Here is a 22,294-nt window from a genome sequence, read left to right as displayed (position 1 = left end):
GTGTGTGTGTATGTGCGTGTCTCTCGCTGTGTGTATTTGTGTTTGTACGCATTCATATAAAAATTAAGGTAGTTAGTTATTTTCTCACATCTGTGGGATAAGTAAGGCCTCTGTAGCATCATAGTCAAGTGATTTTAACCAATTGGATATGAGCTTTTTACAAGCGTACCTATGATGTCGGTAGATTGACAACTGAGCGTTGATTTTATTATATAAGTAACTACTTAGAAAACAATAAAAATTTTTTGAGAAGCATTTTTTAAATGCTTTAGTAGAACAAACAGAATTTTTACGACGTTTATGCCTCTTCAAATTTGGATCAAACAACATCTGTGAATGTTTTTTTAGTACTATTGATATTATAAATGTTTGCCTGACTGTTAGCACGTCCCATTTCTTATATAATTCTGTAGTAGAATAGCGAGATGGGAGTGCACCTGCAACTTTTAATATCAATCTCAAAATATGAGATAAATAGATAATTTATTTATATCTACAGACAATACACAGATAACAAAAAAACATACACAAAATGAAAGTAAAAACAACAGAAAAAAAAATTGACAGTACATAGGAAAGCAACATAGATTGTTTCGTGTGTGTGCCACAGTAACACAAAATGGCCACTACGCAGTTAATTTATTCCTTTGCCCACAAAAGGTCAAAATATTAATTTACTTTTGTAGCTAAAAGCCAGTCGCAAAAACCTGACTAAAAAGGAAAAACTATTTGTTATTAAAATATATCATAGTTATGATTATGATATATTTTAACCTTTATTTTAACCAGAATTAATAAATAACAGAAAAATAATGATATTTGACCATAATACTAAGAGAGATAGTCAGAGGCCACTCTCGCATTACACAAGCATTTTTTATCAGCCATTTGAATCACTTGTAATTAAAAATATGTCATTGAAATACAAATATACATTTCGTATTCGTATTTTAATTGCTTCCAAAAATTTAATTAATAATTCCCATTTTAAATACTTGACACTGAGGTATTTTGCAGTTAATATTTCAAATACTTATGGCGTCAAAATACATTTTAACATAAATACATTTAGCCTTCATTTAGTGATCTTATGGGTGTATTCTGCAGAAAATAGCGTTTGACAGCTTTCGTAAGCAAAATATCATGTTCACGAAAGGAAATTGTTCTATTACAGAGCTGCACTAGTTTTATTCTATTTACATAGCTATATTACACACACACACACACACACACACACACACACACACACACACACTATATATATATATATATATATATATATATATATATATATATATATATATATATATATATATATATATTTTCTAATTAAAGCCAAGCATATATTATGCCTACGGCCACTTTCTATCATCGTACAGCTCGCCATCGACAGGGAGTTCACCCTCATACCTTACAGCCTAAATGGTTGCGTACAACGCGGTTTCAGAGATGTTTTCTCCCACGAACACTCAGGTTATGGAATGAGCTCCCTGCCGAGGTTTTCCCAAGAGACTACAGCATGGGGTTCTTCAAAAGGGGGGTAAAGAGGTTTCATCAGGGTCGGCAACGCGCGCGTAATGCCTATGGTATTGCAGGCGTTCATAGGCTACGGTAACCGCTTACCATCAGGTGGGTCGTATGCTTGTTTGCCACCTCAGTGGTATAAAAAATTAAGAATAGCTATGCCAATTCATTATTAAAATTAAATACAAATTAAGCTTTCTTTTAAGAGTATATAGAGTTTTAACCAACATTATTGAACGTGGTTTATTACTCCAGTATAATTTTTATCCATTATTTAATATCTCATGCATTAATAACTAACAGTATAATTGTAATTATAAACTGAATGCAAAATTTCGTATTACTCTTTACAAACAAACGTACAAATTCTAATTCCAATGCAATACATAAACGCTCCTTAAGTGTTAGTAGATAATAAAGCGTATTCTATATAACCATAGATAATATATGTTACTGAGCTTACAAACCTACTAAAAAAGAGGGGAAGGGATTGTTAGTAATGGAGACTAAGGGTTGCAATGTTAGCAATACACCCAACCAGATCGACCTCCCCTTGGAAACCATCGTGCTGAATTCCAGGTGTATTCATCAAATTGTGATAACTGATCTGCCATTTCATTCTCACCTATCATCCTTCACTAGTGCCCCGCCGGCTTATACCGCCAGCGCGGGCGGTATTTCAATTAAAGAAAGAACATAGAAAACATTTATTGCCAACAACAAAAAGAGATAAATTAATTATCAATAGAAAAAAAAAATACTTTACATTTGTTATTGCCAACGTTTATATTTTCATCCATTAAAAATCCATTAAAAAAAAGAAAAGGTTCTCAAGGTTGATTGGAAGAAATATCTTTGAGTTTACCTGTGCACATTTTCGTTATAACTCACCTATATATATATATATATATATATATATATATATATATATATATATATATATATATATATATATATATATATATATATATATATATATATATAGAAGTGAATGTGCAAAAACATATAAAGAAATAAATTAAAAGGGTATATGGAAACAACCCAATGTCTTTTAGTTAGGTATCGGCCTCACTGGTTCATCATATTATGCATGGCGATCCCAAGAGATGAGATAAATATCCCATACCAATATTCAAAGGTACTCTCAATATCAATATTTAAGGTATTGATGGATGATGCTGCGAAAAATAAGAAAATACTTGAATAAAACATAATTATAATACATATTCCAATAGAACTTAAATGTAAATATAAACAAACGAATAATGGATCCGACTATAAGAAAAACCGGTGCTGTTCAATAATAGTACAAATTATTTTACCAGAGGGAGACTTTGTACAAAAGTAGATTGCTTGGGTACCTCTGTCCCATTCGTATTTCTACCGTGAAGTAGTTGTGTTTGCATGGCCGTGTTTCGGTTTGAAGGGTGGGATATGGCGTGAATTTACAGGGTACAGAGGAATAACACCTGAATCCTCAGGAATGGCAACGCATGGGGGGTATCATGGACGAAACAGTATACTCTGTTATGTCCATGGTACTGCTCATGTCTATAGGCGACGGTTACCACTTTCCATCAGGTGGGCCGTCAGCTTGCTTGCCATTCTAAGTCGTATAAAAAAAAATATGATATATTATTTTTTATGTTATAACTAATTTTTTGTCCACTACTTCTTACGCGTGAATTTTTATAATTTTGATGAGATGGCATATTATGATAAAGAACCTTACACCAAATTTAACATAGACTTTCAGAAATATAGCTGTGTAAACCGCATTTAATTTGGTACAGTAATTTCTTCAAATATATAGAGTATACTTGAAATATACAGAGAGTTCGACAAAATTTCTAAAAATTGTTCTTTTGGTGTTTTAAAGAACCATAATAACATTTTGTCTTAAATATCTCCCATGTGCATCGTCTAATTACAGTTTTATTATATTAGAAAGATAATAATAAAGTTCTAAATATTGTGCCAAGGAATGTTTCACAATAATTAAAAATAAATTTATTGTATTCGTACATAATTTTAAAGTAAACATTAACATTCATTAATATATAATTATTTATAATAACATTCTGAAATAGATGGAAAAGTACAAAGTTTCAGAGTGATTTCTTGGAAGGAGCCTTTCTATATCACGGTTTTACGAGTACATCGAACAAAGGCTTGTCAAACAAAAAACAAGTGTTAATATATTGACCCTGCTTTCAAGCTGACAAGATGGCGAAAAGTCCAATAGACGTGTTTGTATAATATGTGTATTTAGGATCGTGAATAATCTACACCTTTGCTAATCAGATGATCTAAAGGTATCACTGGCGCCCTTTAATTCACGTCTGCTCAAAACATAGATTAAAGATAGCACCTGCAGATTCAATGTATATTTATTCTATGACGTTGAAAAGGTTTTATTAAGAGTATAGAATATAGAACGAGTTCTAAAAAAACTGGCAACAACTGCAATTTCTCTGATGTTACGGGTACATATGAGTGACGGTAATCACTAAATATCAGGTGAGCCGCAAGCTCGTTTGCCTATGTTATTAAAAAAATACATAATAGCAATGTATTAGTCTGTTTAAATGATATTGAAAACAAAATGGCGGAAACAGTGACCATTTAGTTCAAATTAAGTATACATAAATACGCAATGGAATAGTGCGTAATTGTTTGTTATAATTGTGGTATGCTTTGGATATTAGTTGTAGAAAAAAAAATATTAGAGAGGTTACAAAATTTATGCATACGTTTTCTTTATGGTCTGAGTAAATACCACCATGTCTCCGCATATAGAATAAAATTGAAATGGCTTCCAATTCGAAGGCGTCGAGATTTCCAAATAATGTCGTTTTTATATTCCATTCTTTATAACCCTTCTTTTCCGTCCTATCTTCGTGAACGATTTGATTTCCTTGTTCCCCATGGCGTATCCTTTCGTTCGATGAAGTCTCTTATCATGTTATGCTGCTGCTCATCCCTCGCCCTTCCTTAGTCGCCTCTTACGACGCCTACGGGAAAGGAAGGGATGGCCTATTCTATGCTGGGACCACACGACAACGCTGTAATATATGCCAGTAAATAAATTATTTCCATTCTTTCTTTCAAATAGTCGTAAAAATTACAACCGTTTGCTATTGAGGAAAAAAAGATGTCTGTTTAAATGAAACTTAGTAAAAAGGTAACTAACTTTAGTTTAAATGTTCACAATAATTCTGTCTAAATGAAATTAGTAACAAATAGATATGTACATACAATCAATTAAGTAATAGACTTTTAGTTTGTATTGGATCTATAGATATCCGTAGACTGCCTTATGATCAGGTCAGTTATTTGTTTTTTTTTACATTTTAATTAAATTTTCTATATAATATATCAAATGGTATATCAAAACGTAAAACACCATAAGGCCAATAAATAAAATTTACAAAGTATGATTGAATGCAGAGGAGAGCACAAATGGTCCCACTGCGTCGATGTGCCGCAAAAACTAATCCAATACGTTGGACTAAGATAAAATAATAGCTGTACCCAAATTGTGGCCACTAAACACCGAATAAATTATATTTATTTGAAATTTTTTACCATAGGACATTAAAATACGCAAAAGTTACTGCATATGTAAGATTATGCAGAATATTGTTTTAAATTTTCTCATGCCATTCTTTAAACTTAACAAAATGCCACTGATACTCACTATTTTTTCACAAGAATATATATATTCTTTATTGCACAAAAACATACAGTAACAACAATAAGTTAATAACAATGTTAGCAAAGGCGAACTTATCTCTAAAAGAGATTTCTTCCAGTCAACCTAAGAATTATAGGATCTACGAAATCCACTTTGAGAATTGCTGATCTATACTTTGGCTTTTATATTAGTAATCCGTTAACGGCCCAGAGCTAGTCACAGAACAAATAAAAGTGTATATAGTATATAATTCATTATAACTATAGGTCTGGCCTATAGGTTTGGTATAGGATTTTATTTAGAGTTTTCCGTTACTTCCACAGGCTTTCCCAAAAAGTGTTTGCAGTTTTTGTCAAAGTGAGGAAGAAACGGCGCAGCATTTAATTTATGGCTATGCTCCACTCGTACATAAATGACATATCTCCTTAGGAAAACACATTCTATATGCTAAGGAGAGAAAAATCGTCGCTACAAAAAATATCTTCAAATTCCTATCATTGATAAGAATTAGTAGCGAACTTTAAAAAAGGGCGATCACAAAAGATCATGGAAAGGTCGCAGTGTCACAGCTTTTTCTGCATAAAAAAGCCCGTCTTTCAATAATAATAATACTTCCATAAATGTATTATACGTTTCTAGCTGATCCCTTTTTATGGCATTTTGGGGATGTAAAGAAGTGATGGCTCAATACTCCATCACCATTCAGATATACTAATAGCATTATCAACAAAAACAGTACCTTTCTTTTGAAGATTTGTTAAAATAATATTTCGGCTCTTCCCTCTGTTGGAAAGTATTGGAAAAGGCTTTTACGCAAGTTCTGTGCAGAGAATACGTTTGAAATTCCAATGTTGATAGATGGATCCGCTGTAAATCTCCGCAACATTGCGATGAACGCGATAGAAGTCTGGTCTAAGGGAAAGGCGAGGAGCGAATAGATATTTTAAAAAGCAAAGTGACTAATAAACCTGTTATACAGTCAAATCTTATCTCATTCATCATCATCATATCAGCATTTACCTGTCCACTGCTAAATATAATCTTCCCCTTGGGAGGCTTTGCCAATAGTTGCCACGCTTAGCAACTAGATTGGCAACCGTAGTTAGGCTTTAGAGATGTTTTAAGAGTGACGCTGCTGCCCATCCTTGCCCTCCCTTAGTCGCCTCTCACGACAGCCACGGGAAAGGAAGGGGTGGCTTATTCTATGCCGGGAACACACACCCACTGGAGATATATAATAAAAAAATATATAAGGGGTTTTAATAAGGGTTTGAATAGAAGCCACGACAATAACTTTTAAAATTTTGTCTGTCTCTCTATCTGTATGTTTATTTTGGCTTCACACAAAAACTACTATACCGAATTAGATACGGTTTACACAATTGTGTTTATGAAGGTCAAAGGAAAATTTGGTGTAAGTTTTATTTTGATACAGTATCTATAAGTAGTCTATTTTATTGCGTTTTTACCTTTAAACTTTACGCATATAAAGTAGCGGGCAAAAAGCTAATAAATATAGGGTACATTCGATATACTTGGTTTTGAGTGATTGTGGCAGTATCGATGTTGTGAGCGTTGAACCACTTAGTAAGATAGACAAACACCACCCATCTATAGCTATTAACATAGATTTTCGCCAAGGTGAAATGATTTCTCTTAGTAGATCAAACTCTAATAATTGTAGACCTAATTTTCGTAAATGCGATTATACTAAAATTAAAAATGAACTGAAATCTATAGACTGGATAGCACTGTTTTCGGATTTAGATGTGGACTTGGCTGTTGAATTATTTTATTCTAAGTTGAATGAAATAATTTACCTTTACACGCCTATGCAGAGTTCCAAAAATAATAAATACCCGTTTTGGTACAATTATGCTTTAATACGTTGTATTCGGGAAAAAAACAAATATCATAAAAAATTTAAAATGTATGGGAACCCAAGAGATTATGACACCTTTAATTTACTTCGTCGACGTTGTAAACAGATGATTGATCAGTGCTATAAATCGTTTGTCAATTCAGTAGAAGATGATCTTTCAGACGACATTAAAACTTTCTGGCGATATGTTAATAGTAAAAAATCAAACAATACAATCCCTCAAACTATGACCTACAATAATATAACGGCAACAGAAATACCCGGTATATGTGAACTATTTTCTGATTATTTTAAATCAGTCTTTGAAATTTCTACTGGTGAAGTCAATTATCGGCCACAAATAAACACGCCAGTCTTGAGTAGTTTAACTATAACCTCTAAGGATATAATTAAGGGTATCAGAAAATTAGATTCTAACAAAGGCGCGGGGCCAGATGCTATACCAGCCTATTTTATTAAAGCTTGTGCTGAAGAAATTAGTGTGCCTTTGGAAGTTTTATTTAATAGATCTCTACACTACGGTTCTTTCCCGTCTTATTGGAAAACCGCTTTTATTATACCTATATTCAAATCGGGCGATAAAACGAAGTGTGAAAACTATCGACCGATAAATATACTGTCTTGTATGCCCAAATTATTCGAATCTTTAATATATATTCATTTGTATAACCATGTTAAACAGCGCATAATACCTATGCAACATGGATTTGTTTCTGGTCGATCAACTATTAGTAATCTACTTATCTACAAAAACTACATTTGTAATGCATTTAATAATCGCCAACAGGTGGATTCAATATACACTGACTTTTCCAAAGCCTTTGATAAGGTGAACCATGAACTAATGTTAAAAAAACTTATTTCATATGGGATTCATGGCTCATTGTATCGTTGGTTCGTATCATATATTTCTAATAGAAGTCAAATGGTTGCTATTAAAGGTTTCCAATCTACTCCTGTTATGGTAACCTCAGGAGTTCCTCAGGGATCGCACTTGGGTCCCTTATTATTTATTTTGTTTATTAACGACCTAGTAGACTCTATAAAAAGTGAATGCTTGTTTTATGCTGATGATCTCAAAGTTTATTGCGTAGTGAATAGTTTCAAAGATTGTTTGCAGTTACAGAAGGATCTTGATAATATTTACAAATGGTGTTGTGCCAATAATATGTATATGAACATAAAAAAATGTAACACAATATCTTTTGCTTCAAGGTCTCTAAAATTTATATTTGAGTATAGCATGAACAAGCAAAAACTTAAGCGTAAAGATGTGGTTAAAGATTTGGGAATAATGTTTGATTCAAAGTTATCTTTTCGTGTACATTATGATTATATCATCAGTCGTTGTAACCAGTTGCTTGGGTTCATATACAGAGCAACTAAAAATTTTAATAAACCCCACAGTTTACTATACTTATACAAAACACTTATAAGACCCATTGCTGAGTATGGTACTATAATATGGTCCCCATATTATGCTATTCATGAAGAAAATATTGAAAGAATACAGAAAAGGTGCCTTGCAACTACTTGTAGACGATATGGCTTAGTCAGGAAACTTCAATCCTATGCTTCGCGAATGAAATACTTTAAATTAGATAATTTATTATCTAGAAGACAATCGGCTGAATTAATTTACTTGTATAAAATTGTTAATTCTATGGTTGACTGTCCCTCGCTACTTAATTTACTATACTTTAATACTAACAATAAATGTCGTAACTCCCGTGTTTTTGATGTGCCAAACACTAGGAATAATGTTTCATTTAACAATTCCATTTTAAGAATGTGCCGGTCTTATAATAATGTTCAGCGTGGTGGTGCTCATCAGGATGGTGAAAAGCTTGATATATTTGGTCAGAAGTTCAGTAATTTTCGTCACGACGTTTACGTATTATTTTCCTCTGTAATTAGTAGATAGTTTCTTTTGTTGTAACATATATATGAACGTAATATGTACACCGTGGTATGTGTGTTTCTGTATGTGTGTGCGCGCGCGCGTGCGTGTTTGTGTGTGTGTGTGTGTGTCTGTGTTTGTATGTGTGTGTATATTTATATATGTATATGTATGTATATGTGTATATATATATGTATATATATATATGTGTATGTATGTATGTATGTATGTATATGTATATATATATATATATATATATATATATATATATATATATATGATTATCCATTTTTTGTTGTTTAAATTATATTGTGTTTACAGACTTTAGCTGTGTGTTTATGTTTTGATCATGCCGTGTACGCAAATTTTTGGAGGATTAGCTTGAACAAAACATAATTGTAGTTTATAAATTAATGTAACTATGTTAATTCTCTGTAATGTGTACCTATTGAAATAAAATAAAAATATACGTTAACGGTACGTGACACTAAAAATAATAAGAAGAATATCATCTTCATCTTCATCATCATACATCAGCCGTTAATTGTCCACTATATATATATATATATATATATATATATATATATATATATATATATAGGCCAGAAACTTCATAAATAGAAAATTTTAAAACACCAAAATCTTTTAATTTCCGATATTATGAGTAACTATACGTTCAGCTGTGTAAATAGCTTTCAGGTATAATATACCTTTCCAACGGTGAAAGAGTTTTCAAAATCGGATCAATAATACCGGAGATTACCCCGACCAACTAAACTCACAAATTTACCTCTTCGTCATGTTAGAATAGATTATATTTATTTTTAATATATACCTACTTATAATTATTTTTATATAATTGTGTTCTAAAGTGTAAGATAATAAATAAAACTTGAATGGCAACCTCGCCTCCAATTTACGTTAGCGTGGCATCAAAGAGAGATGATAGATGAGCATGAAGTCAAGTTAGTTCTATCTCGACGAATACACTAGGAATTAACTACCTTCCAAACCGTGTAGAGACAATTTGTTAGTAACACGTCGAGTTCGATGCACCTGAAAATCAAAGGGATTCTTTTTTTCACAACACACGAAGTAAACGAGCGTGCCACTTATTTGATGGTAAGTGACTACGGTCGCTCATGACCAGCTTCTACACCAGAGGAATTTCAGGTATGCTGTTGGATTTTAAAAAAGGAATATGCTCTTTTCTTGAAGGTTACGTTATGTCATATCTGCTGGGAGTTGATTTCAAAGTGTGATTGTACGTGGAATAATTTCGGATGAAATCAGTGTTACAGGTCAACAGACTTTATTTTCACCTTACCATTTTTGGCATCTCATCAACATAAATCGATAGCGCGGGTGGAATGGGAATTCTATTTTCATTCTTTAAAGAAAACAGTGAGCTAAAATTCTTTCTGTATGGAGAAACTAATGTAAACAGTGAAACATCTAATAGTAGGGATAATTGACCATTATTATGATAATGAGGAATCGTCCATTAATTACATGGGATATTTAATTTGAACCATCCCCTCCCCTTTGATAAGTAGGAGAAATTAACCCTTAGGAATTTAAATAAATAATATGTTGTTGTGTTTTGGTCCATTTAATTAAATATTTACGTCTCTACATTTGTAAATGAAGTAAGATTACTAAGAAATAGGTTTGTTTCAAAATATTTTTAAAATCAAACTTTTATAACCGTTAGGGTTCTACATCAGACTTTGTGCACTACATGGGAAATGGTTATATATATATATATATATATATATATATATATATATATATATATATATATATATATATATATATATATATATATATATATATAAAGTACCATTAAATTGTCACCAAATTTTAGCACAATCTGACGTCAGCGAATGGTTAAAAATCAACTGCAAATTTTTAACGGAAAGACTACATATTAAGCAAATAAAATAAGAGCATGTAACATGTAAAAAGGACCACCTTTCACTATACACAAGAATCGATAAGATCAACCCTTCTCGCATTACCAGCTGAAGTAATTAATAAACGCCCCGAGAATATGCAAAAAACGCTGCACAACTGTTCATTGTACTGTAAGCTTATTGCGATCTAGGACATTGATATACTATACGTAGATATATGGAGTATGGACAGTTCACTTTTGCAAACAAAAGAACAAAATACAGGTCGTTAGCATTGTTAGAGTGCCCATTCTAATGCCAATAAAGGTCCGTAAAACCTTTATGTGTTATTTGTAAAAACGTAAAACGTACAATAAAGCTGTTGAGTAGAATGATCTATTAATCGCAAAGTAACTTTAATTGTATGGATGTTTCGGTTTGAATTGGAAAATTAATTAATATAAAGGCAATAACGCCAGCCCTGAAGGCTAATCTCACGAATGGTTAAACATAAGAGACAAGTACTTACTTACTGTATGGGCGTTAGTTTGTTTGTAATTTCAATTCGAAAATCCCAAGCTAAAGTATCGGGGGAGAGAATTGTAACTAATGGAATCCAGTGGTCTAATTGTTTGTCATTTGTTCCGTCAGAATACTCCATGGGGTCCTCCCTGGAAAACATTATAGATAATTCCTAATGAATTCATCACGATAGGCCAACTGACCTGACTGCATCCTCACCCATCATCCCTCATTAGTACCCCGCTGGCATATGCCGATAATATGGGCGGATTACCATTTTATTATTAACTAGCTGTCGCCCGCGACTTCGTCCGCGTTTTCGTAGTTTTTCGTAAAATAAGCAGCCTATGTCCTTCCTCACGGTTCAGTGGTTTGCTCTTATTGAATGTTATAATTCTCTTATTAAATGGTAACAGACACATTTCCCTTCACTGCTCTGCTCTTATTGATCGTAGCGTGATGAAAAGTATACTATAACTTGCCCAGAAGTATGAAGAATACTTGTACCAAGTTTCGTTAAAATCCGTCGAGTAGTTTTTGTTTCTATAACGATCATACAGACAGACAGACAAAAATTTACTGATTGCATTTTTGGCATCAGTATCGATCACTAATCACCCCCTGATAGTAATTTTAGAAATATATTTCATGTACAGAATTGACCTCTCTACAAATTTATTATAAGTATAGATAAAAAGTAAAAGTGCTTAGTAATCACAAACAGTCAAAACAAAATTTTAATTCTCTATGAATACATTTGAATCTCATAACCAAAATATTTAATAATAATACTACATACAAAATTATATTAATACCGAAAAGTAAATAAGTTAGTGTTTGCACTACCCTTAAAAAAAGGAAACAAGTTTGTTATTTACTCATACCTACTTTACCCTCGAACCCTTTCCGCAATGTTCATGAATGTAACCCTAGTAAGTTGCACCAAAGTTATTTTCTCTTTGTAAATACCATTATTACGTACTCGAAACAAAATACGAGTAGTTTACTACGTGATTACAATAGATAATTATTATTATCAAGTAGTTATTGAGTAGGAAAAAACTGGCGACTTTAACAGAAAACTTGCAGAGTTACACTTGCACACGTTACCATCGAAAGGTGAGGTAGTGTATCAAACTACTATACATCCAGACATGGTCTATCTATTCATATTGTTTAAAATGAACTTTTTTTTATATATTAACGATCATATTTTTATAGAAAACTTAACAAATGAATTAAGAATAACAAAAAATATATATTATATTGCGTCAACAGATGGCATGTTTATTTAAAAAAATATAATTAATAAATTAAGAATATAAAAAAAGGAACTAGCATATTTATTAACACATACTATCTGAAAGAAGAGGAGTGAAGAGTTTCCGAAACCGACGTGCATGCCTTAGATGAGTTATGAAAATGCTAGAAGCATGTAATATATGTAAGGAAAAAGGCCTTTTACATTTTGTTCTCTCTGCCTAAGAATATACGATCAATTAAATAACACATAACTTTTTTCGAACATTAAAATGGTTTTTTTTTTGATGGGTGAAAATGGCATGGTAACTTCGCCTGCGCTAACGGGATACGCTGGCGGAGCACCAGTACAATACAGGTGATAGATGAGAATGAAAACAGGCCAGTTAGCCTATCATGATGAATTCATCAGGAATTAACCATGATAGTTTCCAGGGGGAACCGTGAGGAGGTCGACCTGGTTGGGTATATTGCTAGCAATGGGATTCTGTCTCCATCACTAACAATCCCTTTCCCCCCCTACATTAAAATGGTTATCTGTATAATAGGTAGAATGCCAACGTTGACTTTTTGTAGTTCTAATAGGAAGGAATAATTCCATCATATATTAATTTGTTATATTTCAGTATTTTCGATGAAAGATGAAAAGAAAATCGACTTAATTTCTTCAGACATCTTGAACAATTAACGTCATACTTCAACAAGACAATATTAAACTATAGGCATAAAACTGCCTCTTGATTCATTCTGTCTATTAATGAGAAAACAAATTTAAATCCGTTGCGTAGTTTAAAAAATCTAAGCATACAGACGACGTGAAGCGATTTTCTTTTATACTATGTACAGATTAGTATAGTAGTAGAATTAGCACAAGACTCGTAAAATACACTTATAAGAAGACATGGTTACCTACAATAATCAGTGGGCGAAACAGTGGTAGGTAATACCAAGCAAACAAACCTTTGTGGGATTGAAAGCTTCTTAATTTGCGACCAAACACAAGTAACATTAATATCTACTATTCCAGTCTTTGATCTATCTATGTTTTCTATTTCCAATTACGTATTAAAGTTTACACGTGTCTGCTTGAGATTATATTTAATTCAATTTACGAATATTAGGTACATCAATAACATCTAAGTAGATAGATAGATATGTAAAAATTGTTTATATTATTTTTCAAATTGTCGTGCTGTGACTCATACATATATATATATATATATATATATATATATATATATATATATATATATATATATATATATATATCTGGATCTGATGAATATAACAGGATCTGATTAAAAAAAACTTAGTAATAAAAATCAATCAGAACATGTTCATTGATGTATTCAAAATTGGAAGACTGGATATATACACAAGACTTCGGGTTGAAATTGAAATTGTCAAACGATAATCGTGGTAAGTTGAATACCGTGTGCAGTTATATTTTATTGTTGTTATTATTATTATATCAGCCGTTAACTGTCCCTGCTAAATATAAGCGTCCCCAATAAGAAGAGTTTTAAGTCGTAGTAGCAGTAATTGCCAAACTAGAGCAGGTAGTCATAAAGAGGGAAAAGGGATTGTTAGTAATGAGGTCTAAAAGGTCCATTGTTAATACTATACCCAATCAGATCGATTTTCACGCGGTTTCCCTCGAAAACTATTGTGGTTAATTCTTGTTAAATTCTTCGTAATGGGTCAAGTTTTTTGCAATCATCTGTCATCGCTCATTGATATCTCGCCAGCGTATACCGACAGCGCAAGCAGAGTTAATATTTCATTTTTATCAATGAAAATATCTATATTTTTATCGTTAGCATTGTATTGTTTTTTCTATAACTATTCATAAAAAAAAAACACAATGTTCTTAATCTTAAAGATTTCGGCTCAATCTACGCCTCTAGTCAAATTTCAAATAGAGATTTGATATTGACACTAAAGTCACTGTCACAGCTCGACATTATCTTTAAATGTCTAAAATGTCATTTCATTTGTTGTTTACAAATGCTTACTTTTCTTCTGACGTGTTTTTCAATAATTTTATTAACATAGAACTATTTTATTTACATATAAATTGACTGTTGAACGAATTTAAATTGTATAAAATTTGTTAAAAATGCTAAAAGCGGTAATACTAATTGGTGGACCGCAAAAAGGTAACATTGACGTCACCGGTATTTAAATTTTAAAAGTACACTAAAATTCCAATATATTATTACAAGTATCTCGTACGATTTGTAACTGGAATAATATTTTAGTAGATAAGAATTTAATGAGGTGTTATATATTACTGTATTAGTATCGTACGACTTAAAACATTTGTACGTAATGTAGGTTAGATATCGTTCTTATCTACTTTTAGTACTTACTACATATTTATGATAATTTTGGCTGCATTATTTTCTATATGAGATTGAATAATTGCCATGCAAAAAATATGTTCTTATATATATAAATGTCTAAAACACTTTTATTCAGTTTTAATTATTACATTACTTTCCATCACAGTTTATATACCTCTAATATATATTAATCATGTCTAAAATATGGTATACTAAATTTGTACTTTTTGCCTTTAACTTCTTTGTAATGTATCAAGGATGCTGAATGGATATAATTTAAAATATTTATGTTTAAAATTTGTTACACAGGCACACGGTTTCGGCCTCTCTCGCTGGACACTCCCAAACCACTTTTTCCCATTGCTGGGGTGCCCTTAATCCAGCATCATATTGAGGCGTGTGCTAAATTAGAAGAATGCAAGGAAATACTAATCATTGGATCATATACAACTGCACATATGGCACAATTTGTGAGTGATATGCAGAAGGAATACCCTATTATTATCAGGTTATGAAAGTTCTATTAGTAAATATTGTAATACTGTACGAAAGTGATGAATGGTCTACTCAACAAAACTATCATTTATTGAAAGAAAAAAATATATAAGTATAAGAATAATAAGGATGAATAACCACAACAATATTCATAATGTTGCCATAATCCAGTTTTGGATTTATATTTTTTATAAGTGCAAGCTATTACATGTTTTGTTTGTTACATTTACGTAGGCATTTATTTAGGTATGAATAGGTAGAATAGGCAATTAATAAATTAGTAATAAAATGATTAAAATATAAAATAAAATATGAATTACAATTTATTACAAGTTGCAAGATCTGCCACTATTTATATCGGTCAACTATAGATTGCAGCCTATATCAGCAGCTTGTTGGTAAATCTAGCCGCTGCTGTACCTGAGGATTTATATACTGATTGATGACAGAAACATAAGTGTGTACCTCTTTTCTCCCTCTGGTAATTAAAGCAAAGTTGTTAATAATAAAATGTTAACATAATTTCAGATATTTACAAGAGTTCACACCACTCGGTACTGGAGGAGGTCTCTATCTCTTCAGGGATCAAATCCGAGCTGGCAATCCATCAGCATTCTTTTTGCTGAATGGAGATGTTTGTGCTGATTTTGGACTAAAAGAGTTATGGACATTCCATAATGAAAGATCAGATGCACTGGTTAGTATGCTTGTGTTACAGTATAACTATTTTCTATAATTTTGCCTACAATGCACTCTTAATATCCTGTTAATTATCCTTAAACAATTGCATGGATTTGAATGAAATTTAGTACATGGACCAGTTATATTCTAATGTAACACATAGGTTACTTTATATGTATAATAGTTTACATAGGCAAAGTCATGAGAAATAGCCAGTTTTTAATATTAGTAGGATGGATGTTTGTTACTGAATTATGCTTAAATAGCTGTTTGGATTTGATTAAAATTTTGTTTAAAGATAGGTGATTTATTATTATTTATTTATATAATTATTAGTATTATTGACTTTACCTAATAATATTAATATAATCCTATGTATTAATACAGGTTACTTTATGTATTGATGCACAGGGAAGCTACAAGAAATATAGCTAGTAATAAAATAACAGTAAAACAATGTTTCCCAGTAATATATTTCTAACTATATTATTAGACCTTTAATTATTTTGTTAACCCCCCCTCCATTTTTTGGTGGTAGTCTACATTCAACAATGGACAGTTAACAGCTGAATGATTAGACCTTTAATGCTCCAGGTAACAATAATGGGCACAGAGGCCACACGTCAACAGTCTGTCCACTATGGCTGCATGGTTTGTGACACAGTCACTAAGGCAGTCAACCATTATGTTGAGAAGCCCAACAGTTATGTGTCTACACTCATCAACTGTGGAGTCTATGTGTGTTCCTTACAAGTATTTCACACGATGGCTGATGCTTTCCAGAGGAAACAAGATGGATTTTATAGGTAAGAAGCATTATAATGAGAATTTTTTCAAAATACTTATTAATATTATGTAAAAGTGTTGCTTCTTACTTTAGTAAGGATTTCTATCAGCTTTATTACTTTTTCTTTCTTTCGGTGTTACCTGAAATATGAACACTCACAATACAATATGAATCACATTAATTATTATTAGGACAGATGATTGATGAAAAAAAATTAGATTAAACAATTTTTATATTTTATTATTATTTTACTTATAATAATGTCTATAAAAATTTTCATTTTGATTATGAACTTATTGATACTATTATATTAATTATTTTTATCTGATTGAATGACCATTCAAATTTTATAATAAATGGTATTTTGATTATCACATAGGATGTAAATTGTACTCAAGATTTTGTCAATAAACTTGAACTAAGTCTTGCTCACTATAAGGTTCAGACTGATTAGTGGTGTGGTGGGTCGGGTTGTTGAGTTCCCTTAAATATAATTGAGTGTAGTGATGACTGGCTCATCCATCATACATGTAATCAGATGCTGCTTGTGGAGAGTGGTTGGCTCATGCTTGCTTAATTATTTCACATTGAATAATACATGTAAATAGAACTCAATACTGACTATAACCAGAGTACCCATAATGTAATGTAAACTTGACTCTTATTTCCGTGCTAAGCCTCCCATTTGGGCCATTGTGCATATGAGTCATAGTACAGCCAGCCCAGTAGCAACCAGAAGCACAGAAGCTTCCTGGAGTCTTCACAGGCCTTATGGAATGACTTCACTGTTTCGAGGATTTCTAAATGTTGAGGGGCTACAGTTTCACATTCCAGGATTACATGAATAGCCGTTTCTTCGGTTTTATAACAGCTTCGACATAGAGGGCTGTCTGTAACCCCTATTGTATATCAGAATAAATTGAGATGAGTTACTGTTGAGTTTCTTGCAAGTTCTTCTCAGCAGATAACAACATTCCGAAACTAGCAATAGAATTATAAAAATATTTATAATTATAAAATAAAATATTTAGAATAGCTGGTAAACAAGTCTCTTTGATTAAAGGTTATTTATATTCTATTCTATTATTCAACAGACTCTCTATCATTTGTTTATTTTATGCACTTTGTTATTTTCAGTGGTACCAACGGTAACAGTAGCCCTCACCCGGGATATATGTCGTGGGAGCAGGATGTTTTGGCGCCTTTAGCTGGCACGAAGAAATTATATGCGATGCAGGTATATTATATATTTTATAATTATTAGATGTAATATTTTTTTTATACTACATAGAATTGCAAAAAACAAACGACCCACCTTTTAAGTTTTAACATCGCGTAATTTTTCCACGAGAGTAATAAAACTGTTTTAATTCGTTCAATGAAAATTATTCTATTGCATTCCAGTTTTAAATTTTCTTTATATACTTTCTAATTGACCGTTGTTAAGGTTCGAGTCCTTGTTATCATCTAGTTAAAAGAGAAACCTTTCAATTCTCTATCGAATGATGTAATTAACTCTTGACTTTTTCATTTGACGAGTTTTTAACTACCGCGATGTTAGAACTTAAACGACGGTATAATATTTTTTATTGAGAGGCTAAAAGTACCTACCCCCTTATACTTATTATTCATTTCATTTCTAACCAAAGGTGACGAGCTGGTGGTCGCAAGTGAAAACGGCCGGTTCTGCTATATATGCCAACCGCCATTACCTGGAGTTGCACCGCGAACGGCAAGCCGTCCCCGCGCCCTGCCACATACTGCCAGATGTTTTCCTGCACCCTACAGCTATTGTAGATAGTACTGCCGTGGTATATATTATTTTATTTATAAATAAATATTAACTCGTTAATAATATAGGTAATATGGAATGAGCGGAGAGAAGGGATTGTTAGTAATGGGGACTATTAGTCCCATTGCTAGTAATATACCCTATTAGGTCGACCTTCACGTGTTTCCCTTTGGAAACTATCGTGCTTAATTCCAGGTGTATTCGTCACGATGGGCTAACTGACTTGCCCTTTCATCCTCACCTATGATCTCTCACTGGTGCCCCGCCAGCGTATTTTTTTTTTCATACAACTTAGAATGGCAAACAAGCTGACGACCCACCTGATGGATAGTGGTAACCGTCGCCTATAGACATGAGCAGTACCATGGACATAACAGAGTATACTGTTTCGCCCATGATACCCCCCATGCGTTGCCATTCCTGAGGACTCAGGTGTTATTCCTCTGTACCCGTTAGCGCAGGCGGGGTTACCATATACCCTATATTGCTAGCAATGAGATTGTAAGTTCACATTACTAACAATTCCTTTCCTCCCCAGGAGGAAGGTATTGTACCTTATACACGCAGGTGGGGCAACCATATCATTTACATTCGATTAAAAATATCTCCCACTTTATTTTACAGATAGGTCCGAACGTGTCGATCGGTGCTGGAGTAACGATAAAAGCGGGGGTCAGGATCAAGGAGTCAATAGTACTAAACCACGCCACAATTAACGAGCACGCCTTAGTCATGTACTCGGTTGGTAAGTCATTTCACCATCATCATGATATTTTTTTTTACAGTAATTGGTCAAAATGATAATACCACGCTGATGGTGTGGTCCAAATCTGTTTGTATGGTGATTTTTATACAATTATATAATTTTAAAATTGTTTTACCTATAGATAGTTGCATTATCAAGGAATAACATGGATTACATATTAAAAAAAAATAGAGACCCCCTACTATAATCATAATAATGCAACCCAAAATATCAAAAAATTGTCTATTAAAGTTAATATATTATAAAATACTAATTTCGGATTTAATTACATTTTATTTTATTCATATATTAAAGATAGTATTTGATCTCATTTTATTCATAGTAGATGATATTATATGGATCGGCAAGGCAGATACTATCTTTCATCTATGACCTACAATTACCACCAAATTGGCTGTCAGTCTGTTTGACATTCCAAGTTCTATAAAAAAGTTCAAAGAACGTTTAGGCTGTGGAATGACCTTCCTACCGAGGTTTTCAGTGGATACTACAGTATGGGGTTCTCCATAAAAGATATATTGTTTCTTCAGGGTTGGCAATGCTCACGTAACACCCCTAGTGTTGCGGGCGAGCTGTATAACTGTTTGTCATCTTTGTGGTATTAAAAAAAGTTATAAAATGACATATTTATTTATTTAATCTTTAAAGCACAGTTTAATTGTATGTTTTTTGATAGACTTTATACTGGGTGGTGTTTTCTACCAGTCAATTATTGGGTGCATAATATATTGCTATTATTTCTAACAGTGGGACAAGATGCGTCTGTGGGCGAGTGGTCGCGCGTCGAAGGCACGCCTTCCGATCCGGATCCAAACAAACCCTTCGCTAAGATGGACAACACGCCACTCTTCAACTCTGATGGGAGACTCAACCCTTCTATCACAATATTAGGTAAAACTACACATACATATAGAATAGCATTAAAATTTTAATTTGTGGTTGGAGGGCATTCACACATAAACAATATATCTCCTTTGGAAAATACACTTTATATCCCGCGGAGATAAAAAACATCGCTATAAAAACATCTTAAACTTCCTATCACTGATGGGAATTAGTAGCGAATTAAAGAAGGCGAACACAAAAGATCGTGAAAAGGTCGCAGTATCACAGGTTTTCTGCATGAAAAAGCCCGAATCTCAATAATATATAAATAGCATAGGACAAGCCAGCCTCTTCCTTTTCCGTGAAAGTTGTAATAGGCGACTAAGATAATTAAATGCTCGAGGAATGGGCAGCAGTGTCCCTTTTAAAACATCACCAAAGTCTAACTACGGTTACGAACCTGCCTGCCAAGCGTGGCAACTACTGACATATTTATCGATTTTTTATTTATATTACTATTAGACATCCGTTTTAAGGTCGTCTTAATAATTTTTCCCTTTTTTATTTTTCCCTGATGAATAATTGAATATATTTATGTATTGCAGGCGCCAGCGTCGTAGTTCCAGCAGAGACCATCCTTCTCAACTCAATAGTGCTACCACACAAGCATCTCACGAGAAGTTTCAAACACGAAATCATATTATAGTGCCTACAACACGCTTACAGAGACCAAAATGTACCAAAATTATTTTTATTATCTATATAGGTATATGTATAATTTTGAGTAACAGGAATTTTGATGAATTTATTATATTTGACGTTTCCAATATTTGTTTGGAATTCATTCGGAAGTCTTCTTCAGGGAGAGTACGGTTTTTACGTCAGAATATTTCGCCTCCTCCCATTACTAGAAATATAAGATTTAAAAATAAAAATGACTGTATATGTAATTAAAGCGTTTACAATATAAGATAAACCTATAAATGTACAGATATGGTTTTATATAGATGTCGCAAGAATACATCAAGTAGGCTCAGAGCAATCTGTTTGAGTTCTAATTTAATTTTGATTTTTCTAATTAATATTCCTAAATGAAATATCTAAAATACACACTAATTTCAAAAGAGTTTTGAAATATGATTGGTTGGTTTGATTGATGATTGGATGATTGAAATACGGATTGGTTTTAAGGAAAATGGAATTGCTTACAAAATATGTCAAGTATTAAAAATGGATTGTTAGACTAAATTATCAGTAAATCGGAATATTTTTCCTCAAAGAAATTTTGGTTTCGAGTCTCAAAATTATAATTCCTTGGTTAGAAGATGACTAAGATTTTGAGTCTTGCATACTAACTTACTTAGTAATTATACGGACCATGTTTTTTTTTTTTTAAATAAGTTCCACTGGCAATTTTAGACTGCATATTTAAGATTTAGGCAGAGTTGTCAGATTACAAAATTTTGGAGTAACAAAATTGTTGAAGAAAAATGGCAACCCTGGAATTAAGAAAAATTTTCGTAAATGTCTTTCTAGTCGTAGGATTTCGCTAGTATTTTGGAAGAGAAAATTCTGCTAATGGCATCTTCTATTGTAAATGCTCTATCTCGTTGGTGTTGCGGGTGACCATGGGCGGCGGTAGTCACTTACCATCAGGTGAGCCGCATGCTCGTTTGCCCCCTGTGTTGTAAAAAAAATGCTCTAACCTATTTTAGTAGATGGAAAATTTTATTAATTCTCAAATGGATATAACGTCAAGTATTTAAATATTATTTTATAAGAATAAACGTAAGATTTATAATTTCGCAATTGTTGAACGATGTTATTTTGGTTTATCAGCTGCAAGCATACGGCCCATATCGTAAACGAGGTATAATATATATAATAATGGTATTAAGACCCAACTTACCATATTAGTGAGGG

The 22,294-nt window shown here is 32.5% G+C and overlaps 1 protein-coding gene across 1 annotated transcript; it reads left to right on the top strand.

Moving 5' to 3' along the window:
• Positions 1–14,663: 14,663 nt before the first annotated feature.
• On the top strand, positions 14,664–21,761 carry LOC113511092 (mannose-1-phosphate guanyltransferase alpha-A). The gene is made up of 9 exons (XM_026894679.3): positions 14,664–14,839; positions 15,335–15,533; positions 16,049–16,217; positions 16,796–17,007; positions 18,126–18,225; positions 18,638–18,799; positions 19,405–19,525; positions 20,294–20,437; positions 20,977–21,761. Exons 1-9 carry the CDS (start codon positions 14,800–14,802, stop codon positions 21,075–21,077), a joined length of 1,248 nt encoding a protein of 415 aa, XP_026750480.1. The 5' UTR covers positions 14,664–14,799; the 3' UTR covers positions 21,078–21,761.
• The last annotated feature ends 533 nt before the right edge of the window (positions 21,762–22,294 follow it).

This window comes from Galleria mellonella, unplaced genomic scaffold, assembly GCF_026898425.1.
Source record: "Galleria mellonella isolate WM207_F2 unplaced genomic scaffold, CSIRO_AGI_GalMel_v1 utg133, whole genome shotgun sequence".
NCBI lineage: Eukaryota > Metazoa > Arthropoda > Insecta > Lepidoptera > Pyralidae > Galleria > Galleria mellonella.
Note: the sequence above shows the minus strand (reverse complement) of the source record. Positions and strands in the feature narration are given on the sequence as shown.